The sequence below is a fragment of the Crocodylus porosus genome, unplaced genomic scaffold (genome assembly GCF_001723895.1).
Source record: "Crocodylus porosus isolate Cpor-Errol unplaced genomic scaffold, CroPor_comp1, whole genome shotgun sequence".
NCBI lineage: Eukaryota > Metazoa > Chordata > Crocodylia > Crocodylidae > Crocodylus > Crocodylus porosus.
This window is the reverse complement of record NW_017728906.1, coordinates 189,119,886-189,141,032: the sequence shown is the minus strand read 5'-3', so window position 1 is coordinate 189,141,032 and position 21,147 is coordinate 189,119,886. Positions and strand designations below refer to the sequence as shown.

At 41.4% G+C, this 21,147-nt stretch overlaps 1 protein-coding gene across 3 annotated transcripts in view; it reads right to left on the bottom strand.

The window, feature by feature from the left end:
* The window catches only part of GRM5 (glutamate metabotropic receptor 5), a 396,220-nt gene that overhangs the window by 80,769 nt on the left and 294,304 nt on the right, over nt 1-21,147 (bottom strand). For all 3 annotated transcript variants that reach the window (XM_019530366.1, XM_019530368.1, XM_019530369.1), the window contains exon 3: nt 9,364-9,599. In XM_019530366.1, coding sequence (XP_019385911.1) covers nt 9,364-9,599 — 236 coding nt within the window. The remainder of the gene's footprint in view (nt 1-9,363; nt 9,600-21,147) is intronic.

The following is a 21,147-nucleotide window of genomic DNA, read 5'->3' as shown; positions in this document are numbered from 1 at the left end:
TCTGCTATTCCTGGCATCAGGACTGCAGCGGTTTTCTAGTCAATATAACTATTATCACAGTGTTAGTGCTAATAAGGATCTGGGGGTCATATTAGACAACTAAAGACCTAGGTAGGATGTAACTGGACAGGGGCTATATTCCAATGAAGTCAAGGAGTTAGGCACTTAGGCGAGGCACAAACATTACAGTTTTTTCTGGTTTTCTGGTCAGAAACTAATTTATACCTGTAACAGAATAGAAGTTTGGGGTGCACAGACTACTTAATAATGGTGGATTCTGGTCTAAGATAGATAAAAATAGTGGATCAGTGTAGATTCAGGCTTCCTTGATTTAGGTTAGACCAGTGACGTGAATACCAGTAACAGGTCCACTCATGAATCAAGGTAGGTTGCTGTCCACCGACACCCCAGAGCCAGCGCCAGCACCGAGTTCAGGGATGAAGGCACTTCTTCCCCAGCTACAGGGCTTCAGTCCCTTAGGTGGGGGGCAGTCATGTCCTTGCAGCTACATGGTAGGCAGCTTCTGCTCCAAACTTGGCACTTGCTCCAGAGGGGAAATCCTACAAGCCCTTTCCACAACCACTCCAGCACATGATCCGAGGGCTCAGACTGAACTAGGATGGGGAGGGACATGCTAGACCATGTGTTGGAGTGGCTCGGGGGGGGGGGGTTGTGAGCTTGTGCCCCTCTCTCTGCCTCGAGAACTGCCACCAAGTTTGGGGCTGAAGCTGCTTGCTGTACAGCTACAAGGGCATGGCTGTCCCTGCCCCAGGGACCACAGCCCTGCAGCTGCATGGTCTCAGGGCTCAGACAGAAATCCTGTGAGCCCTTCCCAGAGCTGCTCCAGTGCACAGTCCTGGGGCTGAGATGGAAACAGGACAGGGGAGGGATACTCTGTGCCCTTCTGACCCAGACTAGGAATGAAGATACCACTGCATATACCACTGGCACTTCTTCCCCTACAGCAGTTCACAAGCCCTGTTCCCTCTTTGTCCCTGGCATGCCTGGGGTGAACCTCGATGCCCGTCACCCTGAACAAAGCCTAGGGACCCCATGCTGCCCCAAACAGGAGCAAGTACACCTCCCTCTGTTGGCTGCCTCCAGCTGACTGCTGCCTGATAGATGACTGGGCAGAGAGGAGAGGCACTGCCTGACAGCCAGTCAGGGATGGCACAGCCATTCGGCTGTACTCAGCTGCTCTTGAGAATCTCAGGTATGCGGAAACTTCCATTGCTTTCTGGCCCAGCCAGTGCAGGCTTCTGCATGCCCTCTCCCACCAAAGGGTGAATATGAGTTTTGTTCACTCCGGACCCAATCTACGCCATTTAGAGATACACTGTACACTAGATTGATTCTGCCGTGGGTATTTTGAAAGTCTGCACTTAGACTGAAGATTCTTTTGAAAAGTTGTAGCCTATCTACATTTTTAGGCATCTAAATGCCTGAAATCTAATTAAAGTAAATGAAAAAAAACACCCTCATTTTGCTGGGTGAAAATGAGGTTGAGAATGATAAAGTGAAAATCAGGCTGCAAATAATTTAGGTAAATATCCATCTCCTTATGCACTTATAATTTATGTTAACTCCTAATAGATGGCCACCAGATCCCCTCTCAGACTTACCTTGTAGAGGCTGAACAGGTTTAGGTCCCATAGCCTCGTCTCGTAGGGCCTGCCCTGCTGCCCCCTGATCATGTGAGTGGCCTCCTCTGGACCCTCTCCATGCTGTCCACATCCCTCTTGAAGTGCGGCGCCCAGAACTGGACACAGTACTCCAGCTGCGGCCTGACCAGCGCCGCATAGAGGGGGAGGATCACCTCCTTGGACCTGCTCAAGATGCATCTGTGGATGCATGACAAGGTACAGTTGGCCTTCCTGTCTGCCTCCCCACACTGCTGGCCCATGTTCATCTTGGAGTCAGTGATGACTCCAAGATCCTTTTCTGCCTCTGCACTGATGAGAAGTGAGTTCCCCAACTTGTACATATGCTGCTGATTCTTGCTCCCCAGGTGCAATACCTTGCACTTGTCAGTATTAAAACCTTTCCTGTTCTCATCTGCCTACCTTTGTAACCTGTCCAGATCTAGTTGCAGCCTGTCCCTCTCCTCCAGCATGCCCACTTCTCCCCATATCTTAGTGTCATCTGTGAAATTGAACAAGGTGCTTTTAACCCCTTTGTCCAAGTCACTGATAAAGATGTTGAACAGTGCGGGCCTGAGGACTGAACCCTGGGGAACCCCACTGCCCACGTCCTTCTAGGTCAAATGACCCATCCACAACCACTCAGGTCCCTTCTGACCCTAGAAACTATGAAACTCTCTGAGTGTGGCCCTCCAGTCAATTAGCAACCCATCTGACAGTGTAGGCATCAACACCACAGTCACCTAATTTTTTAATGAAAATGGGGTGAGAGACAGTGTCGAAGGCCTTCCTAAAGTCCAGAAACACTACTTCTACCACGACACCTGTGTCCAAGGATTTCATGACCTGGTTGTAGAAGGCCACCAGGTTGGTCTGACAGGACCTGCCCCTAATTAACTGAAGTTGGTTGCCCCTAAGCATAATTTCCCCTGCTGGCCCCTTGTAGATGTGCTCCTGGATAATCACTGAATCGAATTACTGACCCTCGAATCGTCTGAATCTGAAGCAAATACTAGCCACTTTGTACAGGCCTAGTATATAGTATCGCATAGAGCTCTCCTCAGTGCCAGGCTACTTTCTTTTTTTTCTGAATGACACTAAAAACTGGAGATGTGTCTGCCTTGAAATAATAAAATACTGACTTTGAAAAAGTTCAGACTTAGATCTGAACTCTTGCTGGCCTGGCTACAGTTGGCTAAATTAAAAACTCCAAGAGCTGAACTGCATCCACACCATTGATTTTGAGGTCTAGATGCAGATCTGAACTTTGGGTTTGGGATTGTTTTCACTAAAATCTAGGTCTTGACTATGCCACTCAACCTGATAAGGCCCAAGTATGGGAAGTAATTCACCACACTAGAAACAAATAATTATGCCAGTAGGATAATTTAAAATGTTTGTCATTCTTAGGCAAAATGTAAATGAACTTCTAATAATCTCCGTATTATGGCTTTTCTTTATTTCTGATGGAAATTATAGAAGTTAGAACTTGCCATATTTGTTGTGTAATGCAGGTACAATGAGGGATGTCCCTCAAATTAGGTTAATTATAGAGGTCCAGGTTAAGCAAATGGGTTACACAGAGATTTTGTTCATATTAGCTGTGATACAGCTAGACAAAACCATTTATGGATTTAGGAGTTTGTTTTTTAGCCCACCAATGCTTGCAGTGCTGGAATGGAATGAAATTGTATTCTTATTTTATTCCAACATCCTATCCAAAAGCCATTTCTCAGGAGCTTACTTTTGACAAAATTTCTGATTAGATTCTGAACTCCAACAACCTAGGAGTCCTCTTGACCTTATAAGAAGTATATGTAATTCCAAGTGGATGAGTTTTAGTAAAAAAGTGTAGATATTTTTGCATTTGGCTTTTCTGTGCCTGTACTATTTTAATGCTTTTCCTAATATCTAACTTAAATTATCCTTTCTCAAATGAAACTGATTACTTCTTTTTCTATCATTTATGACACTGGGAAACATGAAGGGCTGTGGATATCAGCATCTTTTTTTATAACAACTGTTTATACATTTGAAGATTGTGTGAAATATGCATGCATGAACTTTCAACTGTTGTGACTTAGGCTGCAGAGCTGAAATCTATGTAATGTAATGGAATTAGGATTGTTTGTGATCTGATGATGGTCTTAGAGTTTTATTGATGTCTATGGTATTGTTCACCTGCTTAAACTTATATACATTTAAATACCTTGTGGAATCCAGGCCGTAATTAATAAAAAGTATCTTACTGGTGCAAAGGGGAAGCAAAATCTATTTCTTGTGAAATCCCTAGTGTTTTAGGGTCATTATAGCTCTCCTGTATTTTAAAGCCTTTGCTTGGATGCTTGGCTTAGTAGGATAGTTTACTTCAGCCCTTCTGCAACATGGAACTGAGACCACTTGAAACACAAGTCAGATAAATCTGCAAACTTCCCATTTCTTGTAGTGCTCCAGCTGGGCAGAAAAACAATATACTTAGCAACAACAGTGGCACCTACTTGGATAAAACTTGCATACTAAAATCTGTGAAAGAAAAATGGTCCAGATGTTAATATTTTCACCTCAGCAAGAACCAAAATATATGCGAAGTGATAGAGACCTATTAGAAGTTGATAGACATCAGAGGGAAAAGCCCTATTTTCATTTGTGGATACTTTTCACATGTTTTCTTTACTTGCTATATTATCACATTTCCATGTTAGATGCTTCGCTGGATTCTTCTTACCTACCTCGAGGGGGCTTCAAGCCACCCACTCCCCTCCAGTACAGGCTGGGCAAACCCCAGCACAGAGTTACATCCCCTCTCTTCCCCCACTCCGGCTATGCAGCCAGCACCAGGGGTGGGGCTGGGATGCATCAGCCCGGTCCGAATCAGACAGAAGTTAATGAAGGTGTTCCACTTTGGAGTGCCATGTAATGAGGGTTACTTTGTCACATGATCAGGCACTTTAAAAATGCTCTGCACTTCTGTTAGGTCATGGCTGTAGAGAACTTTCGAGAGGCAGGTCATGTGACAAATGACCTATACTTTGTAAGTGCCCTGTATTCAGATACACACCTGGAAGAGAACTGCTCACCTTTCATAACCTGGTGGTTAAAGCCCTCATCCAGGAAGTACATGACCTAGGCTGTAGACCTTCCTCAGCCTGACTGGATTCACACTCCCATCTCCTAGGAGAGTGGCCTGACCCGCAGGCTTTCCTTTCAGAACTTTCTAACATTGCCAAGCTGGATGAAATAGTTTAAAAAATAAAAAGTAGGACAAAGGATAAAAGAAAAGGTGAAAAAAAGGAAACAGCCCCTCAAGTCCTAGACAAATGGTAGCCATCTTTTTACATTCCGTCTTCTTGCAAGGGTCAGACTGTTTCATTAGAATGCAAATGGCAAACACATCAACAGAAAAAGAAAATAGGATATTTTAATCAGTAGTAGGTTCTTAATGATTTTTAAAATAAAATAGTAAGCTATTTCACATGCTGTTTTGTCATGACTTGACATGCTACTGCTGCTTATATGACATTATTTATATTCACCATATTTGCTCAATACAATATGGAATTTTCCCTCCAATCAGCACGGTGGTAAAAAGCCCCTTGTTTTATATTTGTATACAAGGAAACCTCATTAAATACATTGTCTATCATGAAACTGCTGCCAAAACCACCATGTGCTCAGTAATGGAAACCAACTATTAAATTTATTAAATGCAGCCAACGCTGAATATGACAGAAAACAGGGGCAGCAAACAGGGCAGGCAGTTTGCAGGATGTCTGCTGGGAGCAAGAGGAGGAAGGTGAAGGGGAAGAGAAGGCAGACATCAGGCACCAGATCCTCTAGCTTTATTAGAGAAGGACCAGGGACATTGCCACTTTAAGTGTCTCTCTACCCACAAAATATGACACTTTAGTACTTCTTATCATTCTGCCACTATGTGCCCTTTCTCTTCACGTCTGTAGCATACTGTATACCAGCTGTGGCCAGAGGGCCTTCCTGCCCACACTTGCCAAAGAGTTCAGGCTGTCTGAAATAAATTGTAAACCCCCAGTGTGGTCCTACTTGGATTACTGATGTTAAGTGCATTATCCTGCTGGAACTCCTCTATTCCATCCTCATTACTACTTGAGCTCTCCATGGTCCTGTCCATATGCTATATTTATCATATATCTTCTCAACATACATCACTTTTTCTACATAATTCTCCAACCATTTTTTTATCTCCCCATCTCCATTATATTTATGTACATTTGAATAATTGTTGCCCTTTCTCTCGTCTTTTCTCCTGCAATAGATTTTATCTCTTTAAGTTCTTCTTTCTCACCTATTACTACATGCCTTCCATAACCTTCTCCATCAGAAAAATTCCCAAGACTTCTAGTCAGGAAAGGTGACAAAACTATTCAAATGTTCCACTTTAACATCTAATAGGTCAAACAATATTTTCTCTATAAATTCATATTTATTCATTGCTCTTATTCTCAGGCATAAATTACCTTCCATTCCGTCTCTTGCTTCTTCCCATGTCCTTTCTCTTTGTGGGTCTGGTTTATTCCTCCCAATAGTTTTCTTCTTCTATTCAAACACTGTTTCCTTCTTTATTTATCTCTCCTGACCACCTGCCCTCTTTTTCTCCTGTTCCTCCTGCTGACTGGACTCTTCCCTCATTACTTCCTTCAGTAAAGCCTCCAATTCCACCAAACATTTCTTTCCTGTCTTCTTTTGTCCCCTGTTCCCTACCTTTATCCATCCTCCATCAGACTCTTGATCTCTATTTCCACTCTCTGATTCACTTCACATCTCTTACACCATTTCTCCTTCCTTAACTGCCACTCTAAAACCACTGCTGATGCTATTCTGGATTCCTCCATCCCAGCACTCTGTCATTATCCCCTTGTTGGTCCTGGTATTGATCAAGGCAGTAAAACTGGGCCTCTACCCAGCCACTACAATTAATCTTAGCCAAGGAGTGGCCAAGAAGCTATGCCTCTGATAGGATACTACCACAAGGATAGGTTAATTCAGCCTGTCTGAATAACATATATGGTAACTCTCATTACACACAGTTCCCCTCAGTATGGATGGTGATTTTTTTCAAGTCATGGTGAGCCACTACACTGCATACATTTCAATTTCCTTTTCAGTCCCACAGATGAACTGTGTTTTTCTTTCCCATTTCCAGGAACAGTGCTAGGGAGGTTTTGGGTAGCTATAGTCACCCCAAAATTTGCCATAGCCCCTTTGTAGCCACCCCTCCCAGTGCCTCTCCTGCCTAAGTGCTCTGGCTCCCACCCCCGGCCACTGCCACCCATCCTGTGCATCTGAGCCCGCTCTGTTCCCACCTGCAGCCTGTAGAGGCATGGTGCTCCCAGCTCAGCCTGGACCAATCTGTTTGCGTACAGTACATATTTTTATTCACCTTTTGCAGATAATATAGATAAAACACCTGTTTAAGTGAGTATTGTTAAAAAAATATAAGTTTGGCCAGAAGATGTATAGCGTAGCCCTCCCAATTTTCTGTCTAGCCTACCTTAGCACCCACATTGGGAAGAGGTTGGCACTGTCCCTGCCTATTTTCAATTATCCCTGTTTCTTCACTAGACTCCAGTGCCTAGAGAACATCATGAAATGGGGCCCCAAACAGTTCACCCATAATCCCTCTGTCACACACTCTTTCAGCCTGTTGCATATTATTAGGGTGACCTCACCCTCCATGAGGTGGAGTTGAACTAGGTAGCTCTGGATTTCATCTGCATATAAACTGTTGGAGCATCCCAGGACTTAGGACAAGAATACCTAGTTCCAGTTGGTGATGATCCTGCTTTGAGCATGGGTTTGAACTAGATGACCTTCTGATGTCCCTTTCAACCCTAATTCTATGATTCCAGTCATGAATGGGGAGATAACTAGCACATGGATTCTTTGCAGAGGGGGGATATCAGGAGTACACACACACACACTGAGCAGTAGTGAACTGTGGGGTCACCAGGGCTTGAAATACTGTGGACTGCTGGGGCCCAGCCCGATGAACTATATGATAAATCATAAATCTTTTGGCTTTGGACTAATATTACACACAGTTTGTATGATATATAAAGTAAGTACAAAAGTGCTGCTTAAAAGTTGTTTATGGAGTACCTGTGCTAAAACTTACAGCAGCTTCCCAAGAAAGTGAAACGCATCAATTCTGAATAAACTAAGTCTATAGGTATCCATAGTAATTTTCCTATATGCAAAACAAAGATGTTTATTTTAAGGTCATTGTTTTTTGAGCTACCTCAAACTTCCCTAGGCTCAGGCAGAGCAATGTCTGATTGTAGGGGGGAGGGAAGGGGCTGGGGCAGAAAGAAGTTGGGGAGAGGCCAGAGGACATAGAGGCTACCTGCCCTCCCCGCCGCAATTTTTCCCCCTACTGTAGCAGTGGAAGAGGGACAAATTAAAGGCAAGCCTTCAGTAATTAGATTCTTTAACAGGAAAATTAGAACAAATTTATAAATTTTGCATATATAGAATCTAAGTATTGGGGAATCAACTTATATTTAGGGTCATCTTAGATTCAAGTAAATATGGTATAGTAATCATTTTTATAATTATTGACATTACTGACATTTATAACTAATCTCATGAAAGTAAAAATACAATTAAAAGGTGCCTAACAGGAATACATTCTGAAACAAAAATTATCCTTGAAACATTTCAGTGTTGTTCTCAAAAAGAACTATTTGGGAGCAAGATCTAACAACATTACAAATCTGCTCCCTCCAACCCCCCTCCTCTCTGCCCAAATCTACATAAAGTATTGTGTGAAAATAAATAAATTGAAATGAAATGTCTAATGGAAAACTGTTTAGACGAAACCCTTTTAACCGATTCTAGTGAAGCAATTACCGCAAAACAGAAAAAGAAAGTTTATCTAAGTTACTTATATAGTTCCTTATTACCATAATATGAACTCCTTACAATCTTAGATGGAGTTGTTCTGACATTACCCTTCTGAGGTAGACAATACTAGTACCCCTGTTTTGCAAATGAAGAACTGAAGCATAGGAGACCATTTTTGTAAGGGTTCAAGTAATTAAAGGTTCAGTCATTTCATGAGAATTACTTATTACTTGCTTGTTTGCTTCTCCCAGCACTGCCATCCTCCATTCTCCCCTCTCTCTCCCTCCCTTTCTAACTTTGTATTCAAATCACCATCTCCATTTTACACACTGGTCCATGTATGTCATTTCATCACATCTGATAAGGTGAGTTCCAGCTCAGAAAAGCTTGTGCTATACATAATTTAGTTGGTCAGGTGCAAATCTACCCTATCTTCTTAACTTCCAACTAACATAGTTAATTCTTATTGCTTGAGATATTCAAAAATGCTTGGGACTTCAGTGTTGGAGGCATCTTTGAAAATCCTATTAAAATTCTGACCCTATGCCACTTTTAAAATTTGACCTCAGTAGTCGCACTGAAAATCTTCCTCTAAGTGACTTTCCCATGTCAAAAGTAGAAGAAGGTATTGAACATGAGTTGTGAAGCCCTACACCAACACTCTAGCACCTGAATTTGAATTCATCTCCAGGCCAGAGAAGGGATAGATCTCCAGTCCTTCCAATTCGGGTCCCACAATCCGTTTCTCCAGGCCTTGCTGCTTCAGCATGACAGTAATTAATTAAATCAGACATTGATTTTAGATAAAATAATACTAACGCTAAATAATAATAGTAAAACCGCTTACCGGTGCAAGTCTTGTTGTATTTATAGTTCTGTTGAGGAGACCCCTCCAGTTGACACTGGAACCTGTGCTGCCAGAATTCCTGAAACCATGGGTTTCGGTGATTGGTTTCTGGCCGAAGCTGCAGGTAATAATCATCAAACCATTTCACATCAGGAGACTGAAGCTTGATTGTTATTCCACCAACAGCTTCACGCTGGTATCCGTCTGTCACATCGTACCTGTCTGCCCAGCCATCACTGTGGAGGGAAATAAAACAGAAAATAGTCTGTGAAGATTCTGCTGCTTGCACCATTCAAAAGAACAAGGGAACAAGGGAAATGCTTCCTTGAAAATAGATACACACTCACACCAGAAGGATGGAGAGGAAAATTTGTTGAAATACTAGCACTGTTTGTATTAGAAGTATTCAGCAATTTCTATTTTATGTACTGTGTTCTTCTTCCCTTAATCCAAGGAATCAGTATTACAAACTGTGCACGTGCATCTCTGCACTGCTCTGATCCATATAGGCTGCAGTAGGGTGATGCAGGCTGCCTTGGCATCTGTTGACACTAAAAGGAGATTGCTCACCATTAAAATAGGATGTGTTAGCATGCTGAAGAGAAGAGAAATTCCCAGCCAGGGACAATTTGGACCAAATTTAATGTGATCATTAATGTGGTTGTGAACTAGATACGTACTTAGCTTCTAAAAAAATCAAAATTGGAAAAAAAAAAGTGGGATGGCAGAGACACACCCAATCACCTGATACAAAGTCCTTATCAGTTCTAGTCTACTTAAGTTTTTCACCAGCCCTGTGGCTTTGAACATCCACAGAGTTGATAGAAAAACAATTAACAAAATGTCCAGAAAAATGTCAGCGGGATTTTCTTTCCCATACATTTTTTTTCTTAGTGAACATCACAATTCTGACAAAAATTTCCATAAAAAATGAAAAGTTTCATTCAGGAAGTTTAATTCAGATCTTCTGTGAGTTATATACATCAAATTAAAGCATTGCCTACACTTTAGCTTACAGGCGGAAGCAACTGTATCAGCAAATATTTTATCAGTCTATAATTTTTCCTGTTACTCTAAGACAAAAGAGCATCCTAAAAAAAATGTTAATATCATGCCAATTTTTACTTAAGGCAGGACTTAAAAAAGAGGATTGAAACAGGATTATAGGTAATTGTTGCAGGGGAGGGTCTGTAAAATAAAATATGAGAATGGTGATCAGCGTTTAAGAATGAGGGCATTTATTTTCTAAAATTATTTAATAATAGCTAAGCATAAGATTGTAAATTCACTTCGTATTTCCAGTATTTTATGGGTTCAGCATTTTTTATATCTTTAAGGGATGGATGAAATTGCTTGTGAATGTGGATGGATAAATTATTTGTAGATACAGGCTGTGTCCAGATGTGAGGCATGTGTAGTTTGTGGTACCACGAACCACACATGTGGAATGTTAAAATGTGCCCTGCCCTGCAAATTTGCAGTGTGGGAGCAAAATTTGCTATCAGGATTTCATGTTAACAAAAACATGTCAGGAAAAAAAGCAGTGCAGAGCATGTGAAGATAGCATGTGCTGGAACAAGCGGAGGGTTGGTCTTCTAGCAAGATGCTTTGGCTTCCGACTGCTCCATTTGTGCCCCTGCTGCTCCACCATGCCAGGAGCCAGGAGGAGCTCAGCAAGGGCAGTTTGCCCAAAGCAGGACGGTTTGTCCTGCAACAAAGTGCACGTGCACAGGTGAAATCAGCAGAAATTTGTGCCGCTGCAAGCACACACCCCATCATGTCTGGAAATGGCCATGGCAGACACATCTGGAAAGATGCAACATTCAAGCTGCAAATATCACATTCTAGTCTCAGGATGATATGTATTAAAACTGATTTTGGTCTATAATATTCCCAGGATGATATCATTGTTTATTTTTATATATACATTGTCATAGATTTGGGTTTTCAGAGGATGTGCCAGAATGAGGGACAGCTCAACTTCAGTCTCTCTCAGAATCAAATGGAATGGAGGAATTTCTCTACCGGTGGAAAGGTTTGTCTACTTTACTTTCACTAGAACACAGTACAAAACCACTATACAGCAATGCTCTACTAACGTTAGTACAAAGACCTGCACGTTTATGGCACTTACACATAAATCATCATAATAAGAAGAATAAATCTGGCAAAAATTTGGCACGTGATGTTTTAGATGCCTAACACACTTTACCTTTTGAATTGTAAGTGTGGGTATTCACATACTTTTGATTGATCGTAGTCATCTTTCCCAGATCCTTTAGGCATAGTCTGAAGACCCCTATGACAACAAATGGAGGCTGATAGAGCTCAGAGGAGTTTTGGTGCCCTAAACCTAATCTCTGTTCTTAATCCCTGTTCTCTAGTGTCCTAAACCTCATCTCTGCTCCTTTATCCTCTCTCATTTTCTGGATCAGAGGCACAGGATGGTGATGCAAGAACCATCTCACTAGTTTCACAAAGGCAAGAGTTTACTGACCTATGAAACTCTGAGACCTAGGGGGAATTATTTATTGGACACCTGGGGACAGAACATAGCCAGTACTTGTAGCCTAAATGGCAAAAAGCAACCAGTATAAATTAGAGAAAGCAGCCTAGCAACTTTAAAATCACTGCATAATACAAATTAAATATATTACCATACTTTTTGAGTCACTAATTCTCCAAGGAGATAAAGGAAGGGAGATGGAAAAGATGAACCTTGTTTTTGGGAAAGCATAATTAAAGCATAATAAAGAAAAAAAAATGTTTCCAGTTATGGCCACATCCAGCAGGAACAGACCTTAATCTCCAGTTCACTCACCCTCCCTTTCCAGGTCAGGCAACAGCTATGTTTTAAACCCTTTCACAGACAAATTCTCAGCTTTTGGCTTAACAGAAAGCTGAAACTGAAACAGCTCCTGAAGACTGGGTTCCATAGGCAAATCTAGGGTTTTGAAAAATAAGAAGCCAAAAACAATCTGCTGTGAAATAAGAGAAGAGAAATGGGAGAGACCAGGAATATCTAAGAGAAAACACATTGTCGAAGAAGGGATAGCTTGATTATTTGAACATCAAGACCATTAAAAAGTAGAGAAGGTTGTTAACACCTGCCGAGTGAAAAACAAATTAACAGGAATCAAGTAGATAATAAGAAGCCATGGAGTCAGTTGACAGACCCCTGGTGTTGCCCAAATAGAAGTAGCATACAGAGAAGGCTAATTTGGGGGAAAATGCTGTGCATACTGTGCTACTAAATAAGGTATATAATTATAACACAAAACCAGACATACATTCTTTTAAACACTCTCATTGCATTTTATTTTAGAAACTGAAAAATGTTTTTCAATGGGCAGTTGAATTGATTGTCCTTTGTCCAGTTTCCCTCCCACCTCAAATCTTTTTCTAGTATTATTAAGGTTAATGAATGTATTCATAATGATACAACCAAGCCTTTCTTTCTATTCAGAAATCTGTTTTTAACCCACATAATAATGATAGAATTGACATTCTACCCCCATCTAGTCCTTTCCATGCCAATTAACTGATCAATAGGAGACGAGACAAGTGCCCCCCACACCAAGTAGAGTGGAAGTTTGTTGAGTTATTAGCTGTCTTTATCTTCCATTTAGTCTCTCTATGATACCATTTCTTTTTTCCTGCTGTTTAAAAGCTCTAAAAATATTAACAAGTCCTTGTTCTTTTATGCCAAAGATCTGATATTTTCTCCCTTCCCTGGGTGGAAGTATGTGGATAAATTATGTGTGCATCTCTTTTGGCAAGCTCCTGTTAACTCTTGGCTGCATGTGGAATAAAAAGGGAGAGATGGCTCACCAGCAGGCTTTTCTTAGACTGTAATTCCAGTTTTAATCTTCCTTTCATTCATATTACAACACATATGCACAACTTCCTTTCCAGCAATAGAAATGAGTTTTAGTGGAAAGGAAAGTTGAGCATAATTTTCAGCAATGCAACATGCAATGCTTCCTCCCAGATGATATTTAGTAGGAATGTCTGCACAATTAGCTTGCATATAGGATCACTGATTCTATTTACTTCTGAAATGTCCAATCACTGTCCAGCTGACAAGGGGTTGTGATAGCAAATAAAAGTCAGAAGCTGATAGCAACATCTAATTTGCATAAAAGCAAACAGGTTTGTAACTGCCTGCATTTGTAATCTATTTTATCTAGCTGTTCAGGATAAAATGGAAGTTGGTACCTTTTGACTTTTTGGCTATGTCTACACAAGCATGGATGTTGATTTCCCTGGAAACGACTAGCACTGGGACACCATATGTCACTGCTACTTGTCCACTGGGAACATCTGTGCCAGACACCCTCTGGCTCATGGCAAGTTACTCCAGGTTACTGGATGTGGACTTTGTGGGCTATTCTTCTGTAATAAAGGTGAAGTGTAGCTGAGCATTACATTGTAAAACATCAATGGCATTTAGGCTATGTACCACACTCCATCCATTTCCAAATCACTCAGCTGTGAATGGCAAACAAACAATTGGCATACAACCAACAAACTTGTTTGAACAAAAATAAGAGACCATGGAACAATGATTGGGGAAAAAAATCCATCTTGGTCTAGACAGCTTTCTAAGAGCCTGCTCTCAATTCAGTTTATAACCCTAACAAAAGATGATGATACAGAAACAGCATTACCATAATATCTGAGGTTATAAAGAACCTAAATTTATACAGGGAACATGTGGCTTGATGAGGGCAGTTATTTTGGACCTAGGGATATAAACTGGGCTGCAGTTTGCTGCAGGAGGAAGGAGGCAGCATCAGGCTGAGAAGCTACTCCAGCCAGAGTCAGTAGGTAAGGGCAGAGGCTATGGGGTTGAGGTGACCCCTTGCCCTGGGTAAGATGTAAAACTGCAGTCTGCCATGGAAGGGTGGTCTGATGAGGCTCTTGGTGGTGTGGGAGCCCCCAGGAGATGCAAGGCCAGTTATCTCCCCAGTGAAAGGCAGGTTGAGGCACCTTATAACACCCACCCCATATCCCTGGTGGTGTTTTAATTAGCAGGGGGAGCCCAGGGTCATTAAAGAGCCCTGAGGCAGAGCTCATGCCAGAGGAGGGACCTGGGGCTGTGCCCAGTTGGTAGGGCTAAGCCTGGGGGCACAAGCGAGACCCTGAGAGAGAGGGACTATGAGTAGTGAGACCCTGAGAAAGGGGCAACAAACAGTGGCCCCGTGAGTGTGGGAGAGTGAGGAGCCCCAGAGGAGGCATAGTGATCCGGTAAGTGACCAGGAGTGAAACAGGCCTGTAGTTGTAGAATTGCTCAGTCAATGCTCAGGTGAGGGTAGTGGGAGGTACCCAATAAACTGTACCGAGGCAAGAAGAGATAAGCCTGAAGCCCAGTGAAGCCAGGCAGGATGAGTGTGGCCCTGAGAGAGGGCAGTATGAAAGAGGCTGGTTGAGAGCCAGTGGAGTAAATGGGACCACGGTGAGAGAGGGGTGGTATGTGAGTGGCCCCCCAGGGCTGTACAGAAGAGGTACAACTGTGTGCCCAGTTTGCTCTGGCCATTGGCCGGAAAAGTAACACCAGAGTAACATCTGCAAGGCATGGGACCTGTAGAGGGAAGGTCAAACCGGGTATTAAACCCTTGTCAGCAGGGCTAGTAATGGGTAGCCCTCCTGCCTTAGTAACAACTCTCATATTTTTCCATCAAGGCATGGCAGACAAGCAAAGTGGGCCGTTACCCCAGGAGCAGGGTGGCCAGCAGAGACCTGATGAGGAGGCCACCCTGTTACAGAACACAATAGTAATTAAAATGTATTCAGCTATAGCTTGTCCCCTTCAGCGTCATTGATTAGATCAATAACAATGTTTGGTCAAGGGCATTAGAGTATAGTGATCACAGATCATAGTGTAGTTTCACATTGTTATTCACTTTGAGTCAAAGAGATGAAAAAACTTGATTATAACAGCTGTACAACAATAAGAATAACCCTTTTAATAATAAAAATGAAGATTTTTTTTCTCTGAAACTGATGATTCATGTGCAAATCTTCAGACTGCAATATTTTTAACAAAGAAAGACTGCTTTAAAATTCCAGTCCCACAGTCCATTCCTCTGGATGACCAGAGAGGTGCAATAAAAACAACAGCAAAGAAAAACAATAAAAAGCAATGGTTTAACAAAAAGGTGTATCAATCAAATATGTATTTCTCCCATTTAAAAAAAAACATTTATTTTAATTCTTCAGGATGTTTTAATTGTATTTAATTTACTGAGAACTGCATATAATGCATATTTGCTATGTACCTAGTAACCATACATCAGCCATGGCCTAGTAGGAGTGATATACAATATCAAGCTCTAGGCAATGAAAATCTGTTGCCCTGTAACAATGTCAAAAAGCTCCATGTTTCTGAGTTCTACCTACCCAGATTTGAAATTGGTCAAAGATAGCACTGTGGGAGCCATTTCCCAAGGGTGGTCCATAATTTGTTCTATAACACCATGACCATAAATATAAGCCAGAGCTATTTTTCTACTGCTGATTAACTTTACATGTGCTTGACTGATAGGATGTTTCATTGCATCATGTCTATCAGGGAAAAAATAGCTTACATCTAATTGAATTTCACTTGGACTGATGTTTTACTAGAGCAGACATGCACTGAATTGTTTTCCATTAGCTATCCAAACATCGCCTTTTTGTGGGTAAGAAATAGGAATATACATGATAAATTCATGTACAGACCACAGGTACCTGAGGTAGTCTTAGAACTGGCTGAATACTTAAAAAAAAGAATATAGGAAAATGTATTAGAAGTATTTGTATATTTTACTCACATTTTTATTTGTGGAATACATGTTTGTATAACAGTTACATATAAAAATATATACACATACTCATACAAGATTTATATTGTATAGTACTGTTAAATTTATACTGCATAACCCTGTCTATGTAATTTCTGTATTTATATTAAAACACTGATTTAATTTATGTGTAAACTAGATATCCTAAGTATCATGAAGTCTATGAGTGCAATATTAAGGATGCATAATAAAGAGCTGGGCAATGCAAGAATCAATGTTCCCAAGCTTCACACCAAAACTTTGACATGGCTGAAATCCTCAGGACACAAAGCTTTCAAGATCCCACTCAATGATTTGCACACAGTTCACATAATATTTTATCATTAGAGCATGTCTTTAAATAGATAATAAGAAAGAATTTAGGAAAATAAAAAAAAACCAGAAAATGATAAATGTTAGAAAAAAATGGTATTCACCTATTCCTTCAGAGGCTGCATTTAAACTATCTGTTGATCAATAAGAATACAGACTTCTTGTGTTATCTGTATAGGAAAGAAAAGTGGTAGCCACTTATCATGCACTTGTATAAGAGAGAATGTTAATTTAACCATGAAAGAATGCTCTTTGTAATTGAAAATCTCTGTACTTTATTGCATAGTGCACAAAAGAAGTAGTGCACAATGTTATATGTGCAGAATGATGAGTCCAGGGAGTATGCTTACCAGTTTGTGACTCGATCAGCTGTGGGACATAAATCCTCTGTGTGCAACGTGGCACATAGAAAGGCACTACAAAACTGTTAATGTGCCAGAGTTTTTGTGGTGATGGCCTTCTCTGAGGGAGGTGAACAGTAATTTCTATATTTATAATGCTTATCACCTACATAACACTTTACAAATATTCACTAATTAATTCTCATAATGGCCTGGTGATTGCCTGGGTTTTAATGGTGTATAGAACTTGTTAAATTATTTTAAGCTTCCTAGCTCAATCTGAACAATGAGAATAATAATGCATACTTAGTCTAAGTTCATCCATTGAAACTGTGGCTCTACTGAACTTGATAGGAATTTTGCTACTGACTTCAGTAGGGCCAGAATTATCAACTTCATGCTCTGATCCTATGCTCTGGTCACCAGACAACTCTTTTTCCCCATTTACATTTTCTTGATTATCAAAAGCAGCTCCAGGTACTAGGAAACATGCTCACTAGCTAGCCACCATCACTCGTGTAAGCCCTAGTACAGTCACCCTTCAGGTTATGCTGCTTTGGATCTCCTCTGCTTTCCAAACATCTTTGAAAAGCTTCATTTTTTCTTTAATTTAATTTCAAACTTAGTTAATCACAAGCTACAAATATGAATGATCTTGAATCATGAATTTGTTAAGCCAAGGGACTGCTCCAGTTGGTGATAAGAAGGATCTTGATGATCCAAGAAAACATCAATGCACATGCAAAAAAGAAAAGAAATGTGATAGACCCTGCAAATTCAGTGTTACATCATTCAGAATTTAGCATGCAAAACCATCTTCTTCCTGAAAACTATGTATTATAAAAAACTTACCAAAATGACAGAACTAATCTATAATATATAAGGAAATGTGGAGAAGGAATAAGGATGCTCTGCCGCAGCAAGCCACAAATCTTCAGGACTCACAGCAAGTTTAAACAAGAACATTCTCGCTTCTTAAGAGAATGAAGTAATGTGAAAACATAGAGAGTTGGCATTTTCTGCAGACACATATTTTATCTAACTGAAGTTATTTATTTTCCTTATTTTCTTGACAGAAGGATTGAAAGGTCTTCATTTTTAAGGAGCAGAATTTTAAAATATATAACTATTTTTAATTCCAGCACAAGGAAAACATCTATTGATTTAGATCAAAATTAAAGAATGACCTCCCCCCCAAACCATATTTGATTGTCAAAGTTGAGGAAACCAAAGACCCGTTCATGTCCACAGCTATACAATTATGTCAATTTTTTTATCATAAGAACACAATAATTACTATTATTGTTCAAAAACAAGGTTCATCTACTTCAGTTCTCTGACAGGAAGAATTGTAAGTTCTCACAGTCATGGAATGATGAAGCCCTGAATTAAGTGGGGAAGTGGGTGACTTGGAGGAAGCACAAATAGGAGGGGGCAACAAGGGAGGCCATACCATTCTTTCTGAGAAAGTACAGCAAATGGCTAGTTACCTCAGGGGTCTTATGAATGTACAGAGCCTGGGAAACAATTAGAAAGAACTGGAAGTCCTCACATAGACGTGGAATATGATGTGATTGGAACAACAGAGACTTGGTGGGAGCTCCCATGACTGGCACATTGTTATAGATGGATATAAACTGTTCAGGAAGGACAGGCAGGGGAGAAGAGGAGGAGGAGTTGCTCTTTATGTAAAAGAGCTGTATGTATTGCTCAGAGCTACACTATGAAATGTGAGACAGAGTTAGAGTCAGAGGGAAGAGGAACAAGGGTGATGCCATGGTGGGTGTCTGCTATAGACCACCAGGCCAAAACCGTGTGGTAGATTAGGCTTTCTCTGAGCACCTAGAAAAAGATTCCAGATCACAGGCCCTTGTTCTCATGGGGAACTTCAATCACCCTAACATCTGTTGGGAGGGCAATACAGCAGTCCCCAGGCAACCCAAAAAATTCTTAGACTGTGTTGGGCACAATTTCCTGGTGCAAGGGTTGGACAGACCAACTAGGGGCTGTGGTATTCTGATCTGCAGCTCACAAACAGGGAAGAATAAGTAGGGAATATAGAAATGGATGTCACCCTGGGTAGCAGTAACCATGAGATGATTGAGTTTAGGATCCTGTAGAAATGAAGGAAGGAGGGTAGCAGAGTAAGGACCTTGGCCTTCAGAAAAAACAGACTTTGCCTCACTCAGGGAACTGTTGGATCCCCTAAGAGGCCAGTCTAAGGGGAAAAGGAGTCTGGGAGAGCTGGCTGTAGTTTAAAGAAACCTTACTGAGAGTGCAGGAACAAACCATCTCAATATGCAGGAAGACTAGCAAGTACTGCAGAAGACCAGCTTGGCTTAGTGGGGAACTCTTTAACAAGTTTAAATACAAAAAGGAATCTTACAAGTTGAAAAGTGGACAGATGACTAGGGATGAAATCAGGAAGGCCAAACCATAATTGGAGTCGCAGCTAGCAGGGGATAGGAAGGGTAATAAGAAGGGTTTCTACAAGTATGTCAGTAACAAGAGGAAGAGGAGGAAAAGGGTGGGTACCTTACTGAATGAGGGAGGCAACCCGGTGACAGATGATGAGGAAAAGGCTGAAATACTCAATGCCTTTTTTACCTCAATCTTCACAGTCAAGGTCAGCTCCCAGACTACTGTACCTGGCAGTACACCTTGGGGAGAAGGTGAGCATCCAGCAGTGGTGAAAGAACAGGTTAAGGACTATTAAGAAAAATGGGAAAAATGTGTACAAGTCCATGGGGCCAGATGTGATGTAGCTGGGGGGGCTAATGGAGTTGTCCAAAGTGATTGCAGGGTCATCCATCAGCCATTATCTTTGAAAACCCAGGATCAGGAGAGGTCCCAGCCAATTGGAAAAGGGCAGATATATTGCCCATCTTAAAGAAAGGGAAAGAAGAGTATCCAGGGAGCTACAGACCAGTCAGCTTCACCTCAGTCCCTGGAAAAAGTCATGAAGCAGGTCCTCGAGGAATCCATTTCTAAGTACTTGGAGGAGAAGGTGATTAAGAATGGTCAGCATGGATTCACCAAGGCCATGTCATGCCTGGCCAACCTGATTGCCTCTATGATGAGATGACTGGCTCTATGTGTGTGGGAAGAGCAGTGGAAGTGGTGTAGCTTGACTTTAATAAGGCTTTTGATACAGTTTCTCACAGCATTCTTGTAAGAAAGCTAAGAAGTATGGAGGGTAGGGCTAGGATTCAGAGAGAGCTAAACAGATTGGAGGACTGGACCAAAAGAAATCTCATGAGGTTCAATAAGGACACATGCATAGTCCTGCACTTAGGATGGAAAAATCCCATGAACCAGAACAGACTGGGGACTGACTGGGTATGCAGCAACTCTGTAGAAAGTAACCTGGGAGTTAGAGAGGACAATAGGTTGAATATGAGCCAACCATGTGCCCTTGTCGCCAAGAAGGCTAACAGCATACCAACAGCATTAGCAGGAGTGCTGCCAGCAGATTGAGGGATGTGAGTCGGTACTGGTGAGGCCACACCTCTAGTACTTTGTTCAGTTTTGGTCCTCCCGCTACAGAAAGCTTGTGGACAAATTGGAGAGTCCAGCAGAGAGCAACAAAAATGGTTAGAGGACTTCTGAGGAGAGGCTGAGGGAACTGGATTTATTTAATCTGGAGAAGAGAAGACTGGGTGGGGATTTTAGAGCAGCCTTCAACTACCTGAAGGGCGGTTCCAAAGAGGATGAAGCTGGACTGTTCTCAGTGGTGGCAGATGACAGAACAAGGAAGCAAGGGTCTCAAATTGGAGTAAGGGAAGTTTCAGTTAGATATTAGGGAAAAAACTCTTTCACTAGGAGCACAGTAAAGCACTGGAACAGGTTACCCAGCGAAGTGGTGGAATCTCCATCCTTGGAGGTTTGTAAGACCCGGCTGGACAGAGCCTTGGATGATTTAGTTGGGGAGTGGTCCTGCTTTGGTCAGGGGGTTGGACTAGATGACCTTCTGAGGTCCCTTTCAAGCCTAATTTTCTATTATGCTATGACAGTGACCAGTACCAGTATTTTTACATCCAAACAGAGATTTTCACTTACATGGCAGAGTTTCGTGTACAGTTTAGCATAAAAACATAAGAACTGTTATTTACTACGTCAGACCATAGGCACAACTTGTCCACAGTGGCAGAGTAGATGCTGAAAGAGAGAGTGAACAGGGTACGACCAGGGTTTTTCCACTGTTTCTCTCCCATTTGCAGCCTCAGTATTTTAAGGTCTAAGAAGTTCTGTTACAGAGGCTATACACTTAGCTCCCACGCTCAATA